This window comes from Oryx dammah, unplaced genomic scaffold (genome assembly GCF_014754425.2).
Source record: "Oryx dammah isolate SB20612 unplaced genomic scaffold, SCBI_Odam_1.1 HiC_scaffold_3, whole genome shotgun sequence".
In the NCBI taxonomy this organism is placed as follows: domain Eukaryota; kingdom Metazoa; phylum Chordata; class Mammalia; order Artiodactyla; family Bovidae; genus Oryx; species Oryx dammah.
Genome location: NW_024070187.1, coordinates 67,902,824 through 67,923,180, shown reverse-complemented (window position 1 = coordinate 67,923,180; position 20,357 = coordinate 67,902,824). Strand labels below are relative to the sequence as shown.

General features: G+C 47.4%; 2 protein-coding genes across 2 annotated transcripts in view; one reads left to right on the top strand and one right to left on the bottom strand.

Moving 5' to 3' along the window:
* The window catches only part of SCFD2 (sec1 family domain containing 2), a 392,528-nt gene extending 381,208 nt beyond the window's left edge, over window positions 1-11,320 (top strand). The window contains exon 9 of the mRNA XM_040238200.1: window positions 9,805-11,320. Coding sequence (XP_040094134.1) covers window positions 9,805-9,897 — 93 coding nt within the window. The 3' untranslated portion in view covers window positions 9,898-11,320. The remainder of the gene's footprint in view (window positions 1-9,804) is intronic.
* A 4,138-nt stretch (window positions 11,321-15,458) lies between these two features.
* On the bottom strand, window positions 15,459-19,972 carry RASL11B (RAS like family 11 member B). The gene is made up of 4 exons (XM_040238223.1): window positions 19,635-19,972; window positions 18,939-18,995; window positions 17,717-17,793; window positions 15,459-16,929 (listed from the first exon to the last, which is right to left on the bottom strand). The coding sequence occupies exons 1-4, from the start codon at window positions 19,774-19,776 to the stop codon at window positions 16,459-16,461; spliced, it is 747 nt and encodes a 248-aa protein (XP_040094157.1). The 5' UTR covers window positions 19,777-19,972; the 3' UTR covers window positions 15,459-16,458.
* Window positions 19,973-20,357: the final 385 nt, after the last annotated feature.

Below are 20,357 nucleotides of genomic sequence, written 5' to 3'. Positions count from 1 at the left end.
CACCTGCGGAGGCAGGTCTCCCGGTATTAGACCTCCACAGACTGGCAGCTAAGTCAGCCCAGATCTGAGATGTAACCAGCTCCGGCTTCGGAGGTGCATTCAGAGGGATGAGGGCTGGATGCCCTGGCTGTACACGGAAAGGCCTGCTGATCTGTCGCCTGCTTAGACCTCTGTCGGGTCGCACGTGGGAAAAACTGAAGTGGGGCAGGTCTGGCAACCAAGAGAGTGACTCTAACCTGACCGATGATTTAAACATACGTATCTAATACTGCTGTCTGATACATATCTAATCCGGCCTACATGTAAAGGTCCCTGGGGATGAGGATTTGCCCCTTGCCCATAACCTACCCGAGTCCTGGAGGCCTTGGCCCTTAGGACCATGTGCTCTGCCGAGTCCACCCCCATGCCTTCTGAAGTCTCACTCTGCAGTTGCTGCCCGTACCTCCCGGGCCCCACAGAATCTCCAAACAGATCAGGCTCACCCCTCCTCCACAGGTCCCCTTCCAGGCTGCTCGTCTCCAAACTGGATGTCTTCAGTCCCTCCAGCCACCTCACCACAGCCCGTGCCGTGAACCTGGGCATCCCAGTTCCCAGGCAGCTCTGCTCGGACCCTGGTCTCTCTTTTCAGGCTTACTTACACCTGAGTGCCTCCCTTGCCAGGGGCTGAGCAGTGCAGAGGCGCTGGGGCCACCTCCTCCTCCCACCACAGCCCCTACCTGCCTCTGGGCCTTCTTTTCCTACCCCTTTCTGCTGGCCTCTCTCCCTAGCCTCAGGACTTTGCACTTATTTAAATTCCAGCACCTCAGAAAGGATCTGGCACTGGGTGTCATGATTACTCATTGAATACTGAACACTAGAGGGCTTCCCAGGTGGCTCAGTCGGTGAAGAACCCCCTGGAGAATGAAATGGTATCCAGTAGTCTTGCTTGGGAAATCCCATGGACAGAGGAGCCTGGGGGACTACAGCTCATGGGTTTGCTAGAATTGGACATGACTTAGTGACTAAACCAACACCACTGACCACTAGAAACTCTACTTGCATTATTGAAGAACTGTAAGATAAAAGCAGTTTTTTCTGGAGACTACACCAGCCTGTTATTGATTCTGAGATTATGGACAACTAAGACCACCATCTTTTGCATCAGTTGCTGTAATTCATATCTATTCCGTACCACATAGATGCTTTTTGGACCCAGGAATAGGAACTTAACAGCCTCTTAAATTGGATTAGTTGATTATTCACTAAACATTTACTGAGCATCTCCTCTGTGCCAAGCACTATTCTTTGTGCTGAGGACAGAGCAGTGACCAAGCCAGGCTTCTACCTGCTTTCACAGAACTTACACTCTAATAGTGAGTGAGTGACTGACATCAAACACAGAAGCTCCAGGCAGACATGAGTGTTCTGGAACATAGGCAGGTGCTCTGATGGGAATACCTGCAGGAAAGGGGTGGAGGCGGGAGGGTCCTTCAGATGGCATCAGCTTCTCCTGAAGGAAACGGTTGATGAGCTGAGATGTACAAGGCATTCAGGGACCCACTCATCAAAGGAAACTGCCGATAGAAGCCACGTAAGGCCCACATTTCTTGGAGAGAGAAAAGCTTCGTCTAAATTATTTCATCTGATTGATGACTGTCATTTATAACTTTATTGCTACTTCTGTCTTAGGTATTCCTTTGGAAAAGGTGTATGGATTCATTACATATTCTAATGTGTTGTCTATAGATTATAAGATAAAGTCAAGCATGTATCTGTGATACTTTTTAAGTTGACCTGTCTTTATACTTAGAGTGTGTTGTGTGTTAGTCACTCAGTCGTGCCCGACTCTGCAACCCCATCGACTGCAGCCCACCAGGCTCCTCTGTCCATGAGATTTTCCAGGCAAGGTTACTGGAGTGGGTTGCCATTTCCTTTTCTGGGGGATCTTCCCAGCCCAGGGATCGAACCCATGTCTCCTGCACTGCAGGCAGGTTCTTTACCGACTGGGCTAGAAATGTCTCTTAATTGTAGGCTTCCCTGGTGGCTCAGACAGTAAAGGCTTGCCTGCAATGCAGCATCCCTGGGTTGGGAAGATCCCCTGGAGAAGGGAATGGCAACCCACTCCAGTATCCTTGCCTGGAGAATTCCATGGACAGAGGAGCCTGGCCGGCTACAGTCCATGGGGTTGCAAAGAGTCAGGCATGACTGAGCAACTATCACTCACTCAAGGCACATCCAGAAATAAATTCCCTTTTACAGAAGGTGATAAGGATCTCATGAAACAGTGGCATTCAGAAACCACGTTAGCACCTGCTAGTCCCAGAGGATGTCTGTCCTACGCTACAGTGGGCGTGTTTTCTCTGCTCTCCTCCCCTGGTTGTTGCTAAACATGCTGATGAGAGAAAGTGGGCAGCTAGAGAAAGCCCCTCTTCCCTGACTACAAAAAAAGGGATCAAACAGGCAGCCTCTCAACCCCACCCCAAACAGCCGCAGCCACAAGCAGCTGACTTTGCAGGCTTGCCCTGGCTCTGGAACGCGTGTGCCCAGCACTGGCCTCTTCTTACTGCAGACAGCTCTGCAGGCTGAACCCTGGAGCTGGGAGGTGGCCAAGATGCCAGCCAAAGTCTGGGATTGTGGGAGGAAAATAACAGGGAGGGACCGTCCCAGAAAGTACAGGGAAAGGCCAGCTCAGGAAACAGAGAGAGACAAAGTGGGCCTGACCTACCACCATAGCTCTTCATGGTACACGTTGCCCAACCACGCTTTCATGTGCATCTGCGTTTCTGGAACCAAACATTCAGTGAGACTGTAATAGAAAAAAAAAAAAAGTAGACCCAGAAATATGCTCATACACTTACAATTTTGTGCCACTGTATACGTTCGAGGATAACTAAATCCTGACTCTAAACCCTGGCTCCAGGTTATTCTAAAATTTAATGCAAGCCCTCAAGGAGAGAAGTCAGGCGACTTCTTTTTTTTTCTTCTGGTCTGCATTTAATTTGTTATGAAGTTTCCTATTCCAAGGAAAATGTCAGTGAGATTTACAATTTTTCTTCTTTACCTTATAATTTGAAATGCTAGACAGCATCATATATGTTCATATTATTCATATTAATATTGCCCTTTATTCCTATATACTTTGTGTATCTTTGATATTTGATGCAATCCTCTTAGCAATGTTGAAGTCATTTGCAACAGAAGTTTCTTATTGTTTTCCCTCAAGTAATTTGTTTTTAAACAACCATCGGAAGGGACAAAAATGGAGACATCTGAAATCTCAGGGGATTCTTTAGAAGAGCCTAAGCACAACATACTCACCCCACCAGCAACACAAAGGTAATGAGTTTTCCAGAAAGCTTGATCATGTCTGTTTTAATCCACTATCCCAGTGGTTTAACAAGACACACCTTTTATGTTTAACACATGTGACACCTGTACAAATGAGGGCAAATAGTGCCCTGAATATGATATGTGCTCAAGAGCCAGTTCATCAGCTGGATGACTATGCATGCTGGTGCCTGTACATGTGAGTTGCTTGTACTGGAAAGCATCTCCCAAGTTTAAGAGAAAAATGGAGAAAAAACATTTTTGTCCCCTGCTCCTTTCAATTCACAGTGTTGGAAATCAAGGGATATGAGTCTAAATCCTGGGCTGCCCTGCTTCCTCTCTTTCAGCAGAAATAGAACAGGAAGATGCTGGCACCTCCAAATTATAGCAATGGCCCAAAAAAGCAAAAAGTGGAGAGAAAGCAGGTGGACTGGGCCACTCCTGCAAGAACTAGGGCAGCCTGAGCACAGAGACAAGCAGTTCTTCTTTCAGCTGGAGGAGAACCTGCACGGAGCCCCAAAGGCTGCTTTTTAGGGGCTTGGTTCCGAGGTGCCCTTGGGCCCTCTGGCCCTGCCTCACAGATGGAGATTTTCATCCTTGCCCTCGGTTGCTTGAGAAAAAGCCAGTCCTCTGAAAGGAAGTCTCTAGTGCTTAATTTGCCTCATATCACATGTTTGATGACTATGTTTATAAAATTTAAATTTCATATCCAGCAGGCTGATTTAGGATTGCTTTAAGCATTTTCTTTTTCATTTTAGAGTGCCTTTCTGCTCCCCCTCCCGCCATTTAGCTAAGATTTTTATAATTTTAAGGACTATTTTAGTCAAATAATGCAGAAATACCTTCACTTGAATAGGCTAGAAAACTGAAAATGAACAAAAGACACCTGAGATGTGAAAATACTTAAAGACCATCAGCTATTATACTGTAAAGGAAATGTTAGCCACGTGATCCTGCTTGTTCTTCAAAATAGGAATTTTAGACAAATGGGTTTTCAGTTAAACCAATTTGAAACAAATTTACACAAAGCCATTATATTTGAGCTACCAGGGCCTCTAGGTGTGAAAAACTCACTGCTGAACGTGGCTAAACCCACTCCCTCCTTCCTAGTCTTGTTTTTGTTTATTCAATTAATCAATCATTGGCTAACTTATTGTATCAGGGATCTGCTAGGTATCAGGCACTGTGCTAGCAAACAACAAAGAAACTCAAGGAAACAAGGAATACAGTGTAAGAGCAACAGCCATGGGAACATCCTCAGTCTTCAGGGAGAGGTGGTCTGGGAAGGCTTCCTGGAGGTGGTGATACCTGAGCAGATCGTTGAAGGATGACTAAAAGGTCTTCAGGCAAAAAGTTGGTAACTCTCATTCTAGATGAAGAAACACCCCCAAAGTTCCATTTGTGAAACTGCAAATACTTTAGAGTGTCTAGAATGTGGAACTGGTGATAAGGGGGATGCTGTGGCCAGGGGCTGGGGTGTGGAGTACTGAGCAGCCATCAGACTCCAAAGTCTTGCGATGCTCTCTTAAGAGGGTCAGGCTTATAGATTTTTGGTTTGTGGTTACCATAAGTTTTTGATATAGCAGTTTGTCTACATACAAGACTGGTCTCTTAATTTCAAATGCATGTCCAATAGCCTGCATTTGTACTCTCTTCTCACGGTTGCTGGTTTTGAATTCGTATTTGTGTGGGGGTGATTTCCTACCTTTACTGTACATTTGCCTTTACCAGTGAGCTTTCCCATTCATAATTTTCTTATTTCTAGTTGTGGCCTCTTCTTTTCCATCTAGAAAAGTTCCTTTAATATTTGTTGTACAGCTAGTTTGGTGGTGCTGAGTGCTCTTAGCTTGTGCTTATCTAGAAAGCTTTTGATTTCCCTATTGGGTCTGAACAAGCCTTTGGGTAAAGTATTCTTGATTGTAGGTTTTTCCCTTTCATCACTTTAAATATATTGTGCCTCTCCTTCCAGCCTGCAGTTTCTGCTGAAAAATCAGCTGATAACCTTATGGGGATTCTCTTGTATGTTATTTGATGCTGTTCCCTTGTTGCTTTTAATATTTTTCTCTTTGTCTTTAAGTTTTGCCAGTTTGATTAATATGTGTCTTGGTATGTTCTTCCTTCAGTTTATCCTATATGGGACTCTCTGTGGTTCTTGGACTTGAGTGACTATTTCCTTTCCCATATTAGGGCAGTTTTTGGCTATGATCTTTTCAGATATTTTCTCAGGCCCTCTCTCTCTCTCTCTTCTCCTTCTGGGACCCCTATAATGTGAATGTTGATGCCTTTAATGTTGTCCCAGAGGTCCATTAGACTGTCCTAAGTTCTTTCATTCTTCTCTGTTTATTCTGTTCTGCATCAGTGGGTCAAGCTTGGAAAGGGTGGAGGAAGGCAGTCAGGATTTGCAGCCTGTGAGTAAATGCTATCAGACTTACACGTGAGGAAGACGTCTCTGGCACATCCGCCTCCCGTGGATCAGCCCAGTGACTGCTCTGTGCTGAATAGAGGGAATGCAGCAGAGGATGAGACTAGAGAAGGTGGTGCTGCTAATGAGGATAATAGCAGGCACCATTTTAAGCCCCTCCAGAGCCTGTCATTGTGCTGAATATTTTATATCTATGTTCACATTTGATCCTTATGATAGTCATGTAAGGTGGATGTCATTATTTCCACTTCACAGACGAAGAACTTGAGGCTCAAAGTGATCCAGCAAATTCTCTAGGGTCCGTCGTCTGGCAGGTGGCCTATTGGACACTCCTAAGGCCACTGTACCATCTGGCGGGGTCCTTGGTCCCAACACCCTTCCCTCCTAATGACACTGACGCCTCTCAGTTACGTCACAGACCGCCTTTGTTTTCCATTTGTTTCTTCCCAGCCCTCCAGAATACACACCCAAGACGTCCTCTGGTTCAACCCTCATGCCAAATACCCACTTGTCTAGCTGTGTCAGGGTCCTGGTCCTCAGTGCCGGCTCAGTGCAGGTGACTGGGCAACAGTCCATCAGCCACGGCTGAAAGCCCAGCCTCCACCCTGAGAGTGATGCATCTTTGGGCTTAGTTGTCACTGCCCTGGAAGTCTGCACATCACCCGAGTCTACAGCCTTTCCCTCCCAGCTCCTCCACCATGTTCATGAGACATACGCATCCTCAGAGACTCACTCTAGCCCTTATACTTGCCCTCACCTGAGCCAGAGAGGAATCTGCAGTCTTGGCTTTGGAACTAAGGACCCCAGGGGTTAGCATGGTCTAACCATGGTGGTTAGCCCCATCTAACCCAGGTGGTGGGGTCTGGCAAGCACAGGGCAAGGGAGGGGCCTGTGGCCTAGCTACCTGTCCTCCTGTACTTCACGAGAGTCTGCTCTCGTGCAAAGGATTCTTGTCTTTATGTGTGCTCTTTTTAAAATATCTTAATAAGAGTCTTTTAACTTGTTATCTGGGCTTCCCTGGTGGCTCAGATGGCAAAGAATCCGCCTGCAATGTGGGATACCTGGGTTCAGTCCCTGGGTTGGGAAGATCCCCTGGAGGATGGCGTGGCTCCCCATTCCAGTATTCTTGCCTGAAGAATCCCCATGGACAGAGGAGCCTGGCGGGCTCTAGTCCATGGGGTCACAAAGATTCAGACATGGCTGAGCGTCTAAGCACAGCACAACCTGTGGTCCACGAATCCTAGTTAGCCACAAACCTCACCTGAAACTGTATTCAAAATCTTGTATAGATGAACATACATGTATTTTTCTAGAGAGTTCTTAGCTTTCATAATATTTGAAAGGAGGCTTGGGCTTCCCTGGTGGCTCAATAGGTAAAGAATCTGCCTGCAATGCAGGAGACCCAGGTTCAATCCTTGGGTCAAGATGATTCCCTGGAGAAGGCAATGGCTCCCCACTCCAGTATTCTTGCCTAAAGAATCGCATGGACAGAGGAGCCTGATGGGCTACAGTCCATGGCGTCTCAAGAGCTGGAGACGACTTAGTGACTAAACCACCATGACCCAGTCGCAAAATCACAATCAAACAGCAGCTCAGAATTGCTGAGCAGCTTGTGTGCTTTAGAGTGTTCACCTTGGGTAATCCTTGCCATAATTCTACAAGCTTTTATTTTTCTCCTGGGATGGATAAAGTGAGGCCACAAGCGGAATGACCTTCCCCAGGGTACGTAGCCAATCAGCCACGGTGCCAGGCTCTGCTAAGCATCTGATGAGCCTGCTGGTCTGGGTACCACCATTCTCAACTATCTGTTGGACTTGGTCTCGAAGACCCTGAGGGGTGAGTAGAGGCCCTCTCCAGAGCCGCATATTCCAATGGTGTCTACGCCATGTGATAAGAGGATGCCAGCGTTCACTCTCTGCCCTCAAACTCTCATCACATGGCTTTCAAGGAAAAACGTGAGCACAGACTGCTGTGTACTTCTGCCAAAAATATGACTTGACCGATATTAACCATATATTTTCAAGGATAATTCTCTTTCAAAATAAAAAGTAATCACTGCTTTCAAAGGTTAATTTTTGTTTTAAACAGAAAACTTTTTAATTCTGAGAACAAGAGAATTCTAAAATGCTTTCTTCTGTCCTCCCTTCCCTCTACTTGTCCTCCACGTAAGAGAGTAGGCTCTGTTTTTGGCCAGTGAATTGCTGACTTATTGGTTTCGTTCTACCTAGCACAATATGGGGTGCAGAGGGGAAGAGAATGAGTAAGTCTCTTGCTCCCCACCAAGAGACCCAGCCAGGTGGTGTGACCCCTTAAAGACCAGGCTTTCTGGCCACCTGGGACCCCTGCACTCAGGGGCTGAGCTCCAGAATCTGACTCCAGTGCCTCCTTCCTCACTTCCCTCCATCATCTGGGTGTAAAACCCCTACCTGGGAAAAGCTCACCAGATTGACAGAGCACCTCACTGCCCCAGCCCAGCACTGGAAATGAGCTGTCCCAGTGCTGCAGAGGAACTCTGCCCCCTAGGAATAGCTGAGTCTTAGGGAAGCAGAAGGGGATATGATGACAACAGGCCAGAGAGGTCCAAGTGTCCATGTGAACTCAGGGAGTAAGCAGTCTTCCCAGAGCCCTTGATAATGGAGAAGTAACCTGACAGGCACTTGGACACTGGAGCCAGCCTGCCTGGGTTGGAATCCTGATTCAGCTTCTTCCTGTGTGTCCTTGGTCAAGTTACTTAATCTCTGTTTTTCATTTTCCGTATCTGCAGATAGAGTTCTTACAAAGATTAAATGGATATTAAATGAGAGCATCCTCTGTGCCTGGCACATCCTAAGAACTAATAAATATTAGCGAATATCATTATGATCATCATTGTCATGGGTGGAAATGCGTCCCCTCCCAAAAGATGTTAAAGTCCGAACCCCTTGTACCTGTGAATGTGGCCTTATTTGGAAATAGGTTTTTGCAGATGATCAGTTTAGATGAAGGCTTCCCAGGTGGTGCTAGTGGTAAAGAACCCACCTGCCAGTGCAGGACATGTGGGAGGCGCAGGCTTCAATCCCTGGGTCAGGAAGATTCCCCTGGAGTAGGAAACTTGCTCCAGTATTCTTGCCTGGAAAATTCTATGGACAGAGGAGCCTGGCCAACTGAGCAACTGAGCACAATGAAGATGAGGTCATTAACCAGTCCAAGTTCAATGCATGAAACGGGGCACTCAAAGCCGGTCACTGGGACCCAGAGAGATGGGATGGGGGAGAGGTGGGAGGGGCGTTCAGGCCAGGGGGACACATGTACACCCATGGCTGATTTAATGTATGGCAAAAACCACCACAATATTGTAAACTAATTAGCCTCCAATTAAAATAATTAATTTTAAAAAAAGATGAGGTCATTAGGGTAAGCTCTCAACCTATACAACTGTGTCCTTATCAAAGGGGAAAGAGAGACCCAGAGACAGACACGCAGAGGGAGGACAGGGTGAAGACATGAGGAAGCTTGAGAGGGAAGGTTCTCCCTCGCAACCCGTAGATGGAACCAACCTGCCAACACCTTCATCTTGGACTTCTGACCTCCTGAGCTGTGAGATGATGACTTTCTGTCATGGAAACTGGGTACTAGGAGATAGATACAGTCATCATCGTCATCATCACCCACAGCGACCTGCTGCTCTTGAGTATGCCTTCTCTCTTTCCCCGAAGGAGCAAAGCCTCCCTGGAGGACAGAGGGACCTCTGTGTGGAGTTCAGATTACCAGATCACAAAGCAAAGGTCTGATTTAGTACAACTGAGCAGCGAGGTGGTGGCTAGGCTTGGCCCTGCCCAGTGCTCACCGGTTAAAGGCTCAGCAGACGCAGCCCCACTGTCCCTGCAAGCCACCCTTCCCAGCCTGCATTCTCCTTCTTCCACCTGGGACTCGAGAACTCACTGGCATTCTAGCAGCTGCCTTCTGCCCTCTCCCTGACAGCATCCACTCGATGCCTTCCCCTCAAAGAAGTGTGTTGCATTTTATTTCTTGTTATCGAATAAGCTGGGCTTGGCTCTCCTAATAGTCTGCAATGTGTTTGCCCCTCCCATTGTTAGGTAATCGTGCTGTCCACGCGACTCCTGAAGCCACTTAACATCCCTGAGCTGTTGTTTGCGACTGACCGGCTGCATCCAGACCTTGGCTTCTAAGCATCTCCTAAGAAGATGATCCCTACCTGAGCTGGAAATCCCAATACTGTTATCTGTTAAAATCCAATGCCTCCCAAATCAGTGTCCCTGTTGCTAATCATGGTTATGACTGAATGTTGTCCAAAGAATCTTCATAACCACACAGTGTGAAGTATTGCTGAGATTTTTTAAAAATCATTTTTCTAAAGGCATCAAACTGCCTTTCAGCTGGCCTAATTCATGATAATGCCCATTTATCCTTACCCCTCTCTCTGTGATCTTTCTGACTCCACCTGCAAGTTCATTCATTCCAAACAAGTGCCTGTCGGTGAGTGTTGGTAGATTACAAGCCGTTTGATCTGCAGTTGCTCCAGGAGAAGTTAGACATGCTTTAGAATCATGGGTGTCAAGAAAGTTTGGTTTTCAAGATAATGTAGCTGAGGAGGGAACATTGCGAATGGGATCTGAGGCTTTGTTGCTCTCTTGATCTGAGACATTTCTGAACAGGGGAGGAAAAGAGGGGGCCGGCTAGGGCAGTGCCGATCATCTGCCTCTGTAAATCTCCTGCCTTTACAAAGAGCTGCGTTGTTCCTGTCTGCTCGCTGGGCAGGGCTGCCAGCCTGCCTGGAACAGGAGTGGGAGAGAGGTTGATTGGAGCACTGCGACAGCCCATGAAAGGTTTCCTCTCCTCCCAAAGGAAGGCCCCAGTAAAGATATCTGGTCCAGGAGGGCTAGGTTGGAACCCTACCCCTTATGACTTATGATTACACATTTCGACTTCTTTCTTTTCTGTGAATCTTAGTCTTCCTTCTAGCCATAAGAGAAAAACCTAGACCCACAGAGTGGAATTATATAAGAGCTCCAGCAGAAAGGGACCTCTTGGAACCCATGCATTTGTAGGTGTACAGTTGATGGAAATTTCTAGCATCTCTAAAAGATGTTTATAATAAAGAAGGAAAGCTGAAAAACAATGACTGGTGTGAATTAAACAGGTAGAAGAAATGTAAACCAAAATGTGTCTCTACTTTTAGTTCTGTGCAAAACACTACCATTTTATGAGAAAACTGTGAAGTTGGAAATCATTTTGAGATGTCATCAAGGCAGGTTTTCTTGACCCCAACATTCTTTATTTTGTCCAAGTATGTTTTCCACCTAACACTGGTTCTTTCATGGTGCTGAAATAGTGGAGACCCCAGATGCTTTCATTCATTCTACTCAGAAGTTTGAATTTGAGTAAGGGAGAAAATGGCAGATAGCCCCGAAGAAATGATCATTAAAGCAAAGATCACTCTTTTTAAAAATGAATAAATAACCTCTTGAGTCCCCTGGCGGTCCAGTGGTTACAACTTAACATTTTCCCTGCAGTTCCCTTAGTTTCCTGACCAGGGAACTAGGCATGACCAATAAATTAATTAATTCATTAATAAAGTAAATAAGTAACCTGTTGTGGGTCTCCAATCTGTATTCGTTTGATCACTCATCCATTCCCAACTCCCCAGTGGCACGTGCCAGGCAGTCCCCAACTTTCCAGGACACAGTGGGGAATGAGGCTCATCCTGGACTCCATGTCTCTCACAGAATGAACATCTGGTGCTTTTCCTGATGCTTGGGCCCTGTGAGAGGATCTGCTCAAGGTTAAGTTTCAAACCACATGTCTATATGCAAAGGAAACTTTCAGAAAATACAAAACTCAAACTGCTAACAAGGGGTTCCCTCTGGGAAGGAGTCTATTATAGGAGGACTAAGAAAATGTGACGCCTCACTCTCAGTATATTTGTGTCATTTGAATATTTTCACAGTAGATGTATTGATATATTACTCTTGGGCCTTTAATGTATTTTTACAAGTTTATTTCCTCTTGTATAAAAAGAATATTCCAAAGCTTCTAATCTGAAGTGGTAAACAAAGGAAGTTTCTGATTGTAAATGTTACGTATCATCAGTTACTGTGTTCCCCAAATGCTCACAATACTAGATTAAATATAGCCAAAGGCAGTCTCTGAGTGGTGGGGGAAACATCAAAAGTTTAGTTTATAATCATCTTTTTCCATCTCTGTGGTCACAGATTGTAGAAACTGACCTAGGCAGACAATCAGATAGCAGAAAGCTTTGGAGGAGAGGTGAGCTGAAAGAAGATCATGGTGACCAGAGTTTGCTTTGAATAAAAAGGTCGGAGGCACAGGACAGGGTGCTGCTCCTTGAATGAAAAGCAGGAGCAAAATGAAGACTTGGTGTAAATCCTGCAAAGGGCCTTCAGCAGATAAGGAAAAAGCAAGGACTCCAGAAGTAGCACATCTGCCCCTGGGTGGAGGATGGGGTGGGGGGGCTCAGGGAACAGTTGTGCTCTTGGCATCTTGTGACGCAGCAGTGGTTAGAACAGAGGTCCACAGTCTTGTCTGGGTTTGAGTCTCAGCTCGCCACTGCCAGCAGTGTGGAGGTCTCCAGGCCTCAGCGCCTCCATCTATAAACCAGGGAATAATAATGAGCGGTCCCCACCTTGTGAGAGGGCTGCTGTAGAAGGATCCCATCCCTAACACAGCTAGCCTGTGGCACTGAGCAAGGTGGGTTTTCACTCCTGGTTTATTATAACAGATAAAGCTCTGTAATTCCTAGTGGCCTTTTCCAAGCACCATCTCGACTTACCAACAGAGACTCAGCGGGGCAGCCCCACACCACCACCCTACACCAGAGTTACCCAAGGGCTCATTCCTAAGGGATTTCACCACAAGCTTGAGCAACAGCTTTATCTTCCACAGGGTATAAAGTGAATGTTGAAATCTCATTTTTCACCAGCACGAGGGGCTCACCACAAGCAGGCCCACAGCTTTGGAACCTGGGATTCGGGCAGGGTGGTGGCCGGGTGCTGACAGGGAGCCCCAGGCCAGGAGCATTCAGCCACCTCAGCCCACGACTCAGTGCCAGGCCGGCTGTAGAGTGTTTGGATGGTTTTGATTTGCAGCAGGGAGGAAACTTGAAAGCCAGACATCTCTACAGATGAGGATCTGGGGCTGAGGCAGACAGGCTGTGGGCCGTGCTGGCCCCTGCTCCAGCTTGGACGTCTTTATTACTGAACTGGGACTGGAGGCCAGTGAGCAGCTGGCTGATGGCAAGAGCAGATGCGGCCTTGGCAGCCAAGCAGGCCTGGGCCAGGGAGGAGCCACGAGCCCGGGGTAGCAACAAGGAGGCTAAGGGAAGCCTGATGAAGAACACAGGGCCAAGACAGGGAGGACCCGCATCTGCAAGCCAGAGGAACAGAGAAGCGATGGTGGCTTGCTTAGAGGAGCCTGGGCTGCAAAGTCGTGAGCTGGCTGCCTGGCGTCTGGGCATCAGGCAGACCTGGGTGGAGTCTTGAATCTGAATCTGCCACTTAGGAGCTCATTTTTCTGAGCCTCCCTTCTCTGCGTCTGTAGAAGGGACTAAAAATGGATTGTGGGGTTGGTGTGGAGAATGAAAGTTATTTCAAATCCCCCCTCCAGTGCTGGGGACATAGGTTTTCAGTCAATAGAAACAATGACTGCCTGTGTGATCCCAGCTTTCATCTCTCCGACTCTCAGTTTTCTCATCTTTAAACTAGAAGTGCTATCATTACCTTCCTTGCAGGATTCTTCAAAAGATTAAAGGAGATGGATTATAGTCTGGCATTCTGTAAATGCTCAGTAATTCTGATTCCTTTCTTCACTCCCCTGAACACACACACACCTCTCCCTTCTTCTACCCAGGTGGCAAGGAGGCCATCCCCATCTACCTAGGTAGGAGGGGACCGTCCTTGATGCCATGTGATTGCAGATACTAAAAACAAACGAGGGAGTCAGAGATATAATGAAAGAGAAGAACAAAGGTAATGAAATAGGATGATAAATTCATGAGAAGAAAACATGATGTACTCTAGAACTGTAAATAGTCAAGTCAGCCTGAGACAGTGGACAGGAATGCAACTCAGGTGGTTTCCAGCCAGGGGTCAGTCTCTCTCTTCCAGAGTGGCCTCCAGCGAAGCATTATCCCCAGGATGGATGAGAACCCTGAGACTCTTTCAGCCCGAATTTCTGAAAGGAAGTTTAAGAGACCGAGTCCAGTGTGGTGGGGAAGTGAGAGGCAATGGACAAGTGCCAGGAGGTCAGGAAGGACTGCTCACGAGGGAGGAGGAGAGGTCTGCCTGAGCTCTGCAGATTCCTGGAGCAGGTGGAATGGAGAGGGAGACAGCCAGGCACCACTCATAAACAGAGGATGTCCAGCACTGCTCAGCACCACTGCAAGATAAAGCCCCGGGGAACACTCATCTTCTTTATTTCCAGAACATGGGTAGAAGACCATTGTTAAGTATATAAAGATGAACCACTCACTCACTGGACATTACTAATATAGCCATGTAGGATGAATAAAACCAAACGTGAGCAGAATCTAATCAGAGATCCTTGTCACTGCCTTTGAAAAAAGATATTTTTAGAATCTCCTGTGAGCACCATTCCCTCCCTGCACCCAATACCTTCTCAGAGGTTAGGTTAGGTTAGGCTTGAAGTGTAGAAAATTGCCCTCCACCTAAGGAAGGTGTAGGGCATAACCAGAAGCCCTGTCAAGAGCAGGCAGGACATTTACCCTGTGGGGAAACAGATTTGAAAGTCTGGCATTGTGCCATAGTAGACCCTCAACTCTTCACTATGGCTGCTTCCCTCAGTCCCAAGGCCCCATACATGCAGCAGTGGCCCGTATATGAAATGCTGTGAAGGAGGAAGAACATTGAATATAGTCCGAAGACACTGATTCATGCCCTGTGAACTCAAGGACATCACACTCCAAACTCAGAGCCTGTTTCTCTCACCCGTAGAAACAGTAGTATTTCCTCCTCTGCCCTCCCCACAGGGTTATCCTGAGGGTTACATGAGATCAGATATGTGAAAGCACTCTCAAGACAAATACAAGGTGTAATTATTTCCCCGTAAAGGTGGTGACTCACCTGGCTTGTATGGACGTTCTCCCTGGCCCAGACGGAAGCAGATGAGAGCTTTAGCACATCACCTGGGGCAGGGGCCACGTGGGAGGGGTTCCTGAACCACCCCGCATCAATGGCTATGAGCTTCTACAACATGAGAAAAACGTGCACTTTTGGAAAGTGGCATACCCAATGAAGGCTCGCCAAATAGGGCAAATAATAACCAGTGATCTTGTATAGGGGCATGCTCTTCCAGGGCTTAGCCAGGACATCTCTTATCAGCTTAAAATATAGACCCAGACATCTGTCTTAGGTTTCCCTGGAGGATCAGGAAGGAAATGAATAGATGTGTTACTCTTGACTAAAGAGCAGCAAACCAGAATTTACAAACTCAAAGACCGAGGCCTTTGACAAGTTATCTAACTTGTTTTCAAGTTTGTTTCCTCATCTGTAAAACAGGGATTAGAATAGAATGCACCTTGGTGGTTTGTTGGGAAACTCCAGGGCTCACCCCAGGAAGGCAGAATGCCCGCTCTCCAGGGCTCACCCCAGGAAGGCAGAATGCCCGCTCGACGTGCCTGAGAAACACTAGGTGCTGAGACATACAGTCTGAAGGACAAAAGGTGAACATTTCAATCAAGACCAAGTCAGATGTCTGCCCTTTTAAAATGAGCTTTATTGTACATAAAATAAATTACAGTTTAAGCCAAAGCATGAGTGGCTTTTTAAAGTGCATCTGTGTAGGGGATTCGGCAGTGGTCCCTGCATCTGTTCACTTGCTGTAAGATAGTGTTTCCACAGTTAAGCCACAACTCAGCCAGGTCTGGAAACAACCCAGCGTTATTGCTGTGTTTACACAAATCACACCAAAATCAGTTGGACACATTTTGTTTTTCTGTACCTGATGCAATGATCTGGGAAAAAAAAAAAAAAACAAAAACAACTTATACAGCCTCACAATTATTCAAAAGTCTGGGGGTGAAGAGTCTGTGCTCTCAACCAGCCAACATGTTCCCAACTCAGCATCCTCATACTGTGTCTGAGCCCAGAAGCTTACACAAGTCTGCATATATAACATTCGGCCCATAAACTCCACTCTTTCTAGTAGGGTGGAGGTAGCATTTTCTTCTTTTTCTTCAAAAAAAAAAAAAAAAAGGAAAGAAATCTGAGTATCCTTCAGGTTTGAAAGTCATTCTATAAGGAAGAGTATTCCAGAGACACATACTTGTATAAGAAAATCAATTCTTTCTCTTGGGGGGAGAAAAAGAAAGAAGGGAAAAAAAAAGAAAAGTCTGTGAATGCTTAATCTGTTCTTTCATTCCCACTGTAAATCACATCAATATATTGGATGAATCTACAACTGACTGTCATTTACAAGGTAGTTAACAAAATCCCAAGCCATCACCCAACCCCTCCCCACTCCAGAGGGAAAGTCGTAGAGGCTGTTTGGCATCATCAGAGGTGGCTCGTTCATACCACATCAGTTCTGTCCCCCTGCTCAGAACAACACTTCTTCTCCTGAAGCGGTTCAACAGGCCCTCCTGGCCTCTCTGCTCCAGCCCTTCCTGGAACCACAAGTAACCGCCAGCATCCAACGTTCCTGCATCACCCCGGACCCCTTCCCAGGAAGACCAAACCCCCTCAAGTACCCCTGCTTCAGACGGAGGTGACAGTCCTGACTTTGGCCGAGAGGGCTTGCTTGAACCTCCTCTTCAGGTCCTGCATGTTGGGGGATTTGGGCCGAGGGATGAGGGAGGTCCGTCGCTTCTCTGGCGTGCCACTGGGCTGCTGTTTGTGACTCACTTCTTTGCACAGCACGTGGAAAGCGTTGTAGACATCATTGTCATTCTCGCTGACGGACACCTCGTAGAAGGAGCAGCCCAGCATGCTGGCCAGCTGCAGTCCGAGCTGTGGGTCCACCTGCTTGATGTGTAGCAGGTCGGCCTTGTTGGCCACGACCACCACGGGCAGCCGCGTGCCCAGGTGCAGCTGCTGCACGTGCTGGTAAAGCTGGCTGGTGAGCTCATAGCTCTTGTAGTCAGTGATGGAGAAGACGATCACCACGGCGTCTGCCCAGCGGATGCACCTGTTCAGCTGCTCGGTGCAGCTCAGGCCATTCTCGTGGACCTGAAAGAGAAGGGGTGACAGAAAGGTGAAGGGCAAGGGCCGGAGAGAGCCCTGGCTCAGCTACAGAGAGAATTCAAAAGAGCCCTGAGCAAGAACACCAGGTTGCAGGCCATCAACAAGTTCTATCCCCCTACACTTTAGCTTTCTCGACAATATGTTGATCCAGCTGCATGGAGCTGGAATAAATAACAGAGCAGCTCACCACACTCAAGTGGAAAATTGACCTGCAGAGAAGTCCATGCAGAGAGACTTTGTAGTTGCACAAAATGGGAAATTAACTGGCTAGACAGTAAGTCTGGGGAAGTAAAGATAGGAGCTGGAAGCATTTAAACCTGGATAACTGCCCAGTTCAAGAGGGAAAACACACACACACACATGCTAGCATGGCTCTTTGTCTATAGAGTAACTTTCCACAGTGTAAGAGTCATTCTGAGGATTTGGAGACGATACTTAGATGTTTGATTTTTAATGCCAAAAACACAAATGTAAAAACTGACCTTTTAAACCCTCATATGGGCATTCTGCCAAATCCAAGTGTGTTTGGTTTGGTCTTTCCTGCTGAGTAAAATCGTCCTAAAAGATTTCTGCCCCTTTAGCCAAGTCTTCCCTCTAGGCTAAGACTGATCAACAGCCAGATACAACTGAAGTGTCAAACAATATATAAAAGCCTAGACTTGACTCCCCAGGTTTCTTTCCTTCTTCGGCACAAGGTACTTTGAAAACATGAGAACAACTCTGTGGCCAAGCAGACTCCCTTTAGACTTAGTCACATATCTCAGACACTCACCTGAATACCTGGAGTGTCTTGAACCTGAATAGCCAGGGTTTCACCTTCTATTTGGACTTGTCTGGTATAGAGATTACCTATAAAGAGGGGAAAAAAAAGATTATGTCCTTCCTTCTTGTACAACTTTTAAAACATTGTAGGGAGAAAAAAAACATCGTAGGATAATTCTTACTTAGAAATTATAACCTGAACCAATGCACAAAATAAGCTATAGTCTATTCTATTTAATGGACTTATTTCAGATGTTTTTTTTAAAACAACTGCAGTTTCAACCCTGCATAGGCAGGTTTATTAAAACTAGGACAAATTTTGTTACATTTTTGGAAACTTAATTGTCTAATTTTAAACAAAACTTACATGTTTAGAGAATTTCCTTGAAAAAAAATGTTCTTGTTCTATTTTCATACTTATCGCTCTTTGGCACCAATTTATTTTTTAGCCATTAGATATAATGGCTTAGTGGGCAGATATTGTTAGTAAATTCACAGCCAACATCATCAATTGGAATAAAATTGTAACATAGCTGACTCTACATCAAAGCAGAAGGCTGCCATGCCTTATCAGGGGATGGTTTATATAATACATTTGAAGTAATCCCCTGTAGATACTTCATATGGTCTAAGGAATTAAGCAATTTGCTAACAGTGCATAGGTAGAAAGCCCTTAAGCCTCCCCAGTGGATATCCTTAATCACAGGAATTGAAAGGGTGTCCAATCATTTATTCAGGAACTCTCCTCCTAAAATTTTACCATGTAGTTATTTTTCTTTGTTAAAAAAAGGAGAACTTTAGGTTTACAACTGCGCTCCTTTGGCCTCTGCTTTAAAAGGTCACCTCTGAAAGGCAGCCAACAGAGAAGGCGAGGGGAGGGGGTAGGCGCTGGCCATCTTTTTTTTTTTTTTATGACTTTTGCAGGAGTGTTTTGAAGGGAGAGGCTCTTGAGTACAAAGAGTGCTTCCAACTGAGGTCCCTATAGTTAAAACATACCAAGGAGAATACTTTCAGGCACTTGATAAAATGATGAATGGGCTTGGAATGGAATGAGGCCAGATGGCAGTTATGGGAAGGGGGGGCACACAGGAGGAGGCTAGGAAAGTTGGAAGTGGCAGGATCCCGGTGCTCTAGCTGTCACTCTGAAGGAACCTGCCTGGTAGACACTTATAAAATGGGAACAGCAGTACTAGTGCAGGCTGACAGCACTTTCTTCAAATACATTTCCTCACCTGCATTTCTTTCATAGTCGCCGATGAATCGTTTGGTGAGGAACCGGACCACGAGAGCTGCAGGTCAGAAAAGAGAAAGGAAAGGGGGTTAGCCTTGGCACAAGAAGTTAGACTGGTCTCCTCCCTTCAACCCTCACCTTAAAAAACAACTCTCAGGAAAAGCCAGCCACCAAATGAAATTCCTACCCTGCAGCTCCCTGACCCTACTTCCAGACACAACGGCGAGGGGCCTAGGAGGCATTGTGAATTATGGCTCTGTCCAGCTGGAAGGGTCATTTGGCCCACCCCCATTCTCCGAGCCCGGCCGAGCCACACCTAAGCCTGCCCGCAGACAAACGTCTTTCCTAACTTTAAAGAGCTCTAGGAAGGGTTACGTTCACTGACTCCCCTTTCTGTGCCAGATACTGCCAGGGGCTTAAGAACCCAAAACTTCGAATCCCAGTTGTATCGGTTGTGCAGAGGGCCGTCAAGCCATTTAGGATCAGTTTGTTCCCCTCATCTGATGAAGGAAGGGAGAATGGAAACGAAGCTGTCTAAGGTCCTTCCCCAGGGACCGCGGATCAATAGGAGAGGGTAGGCGGTCCGGTTGCAGCTCCAACCTCTACTCCAAGCCGGGTTTAGTTGAAACTGCCAGCGGGGGCCGCCGAACTCCAGAGCGAGAGTTAAACAGGTTCTCGCCGGAGCGCGAGGACTCACCAGTCTTGCCCACGCCACTGGCGCCCACTACCGCGATCTTGACCAGGCGGCGGCCTGCGGCCCCCAGGCAACAATCCGCTGCGGCTGCGCTGCCCGGGGCGGGGTACTCGGCTATGGTGCACATGTTCTGAATGAGGCGCATCGCCGCTTCGGCCGAGGCTTCACCGCGGGGGACGGGACCTGCTGAGCAGGAAGAGGATCGCGCTGCGCGACAGCGGCGGGAGGACCAAGCAGAGGACTCCGCGGTTGAAAAGAAGAAAAGAAAAAGAAAGGGGAAAAAAAAAAAAGCACCGAAGAGGACACGGAGGCTAACTAGGGCAGGCTCAGGCTCCGGGCTGAGACTGCAGCCGGGTTGCGCGCGCGCTGTTTTCTCCGCGACCGGCCCCACCCCTTGCTTCCCGCGGCCAATCCCGGGGCGTCCTGCGCGAGGCCCCGCCCACGGCGCCGCTCCGAGCGCGCCGCGCCCCTGGGGTCTCTCGGAGCCAGTGCGGGGCCCCGTGAGGCGTGGGGGAAATGGGACAGGCAGCCTGGAAGGGGGCAACGGGGGGGCCGGAGGCGACCGCGCAGCCAATGGCGGGCGCCGGGGACAACAGCGCCGGGCGCGGGCCTAGGTCCTGCTGCGCTGGCACGGGGCAGATGCTGTGGCTGTGGGGTTGGGGAAGCGGGGCTGGGTCTGGGGTCGGCGGTGGGAGATGTCTGCACCCTGGCTGCCTGCCAGCCCAC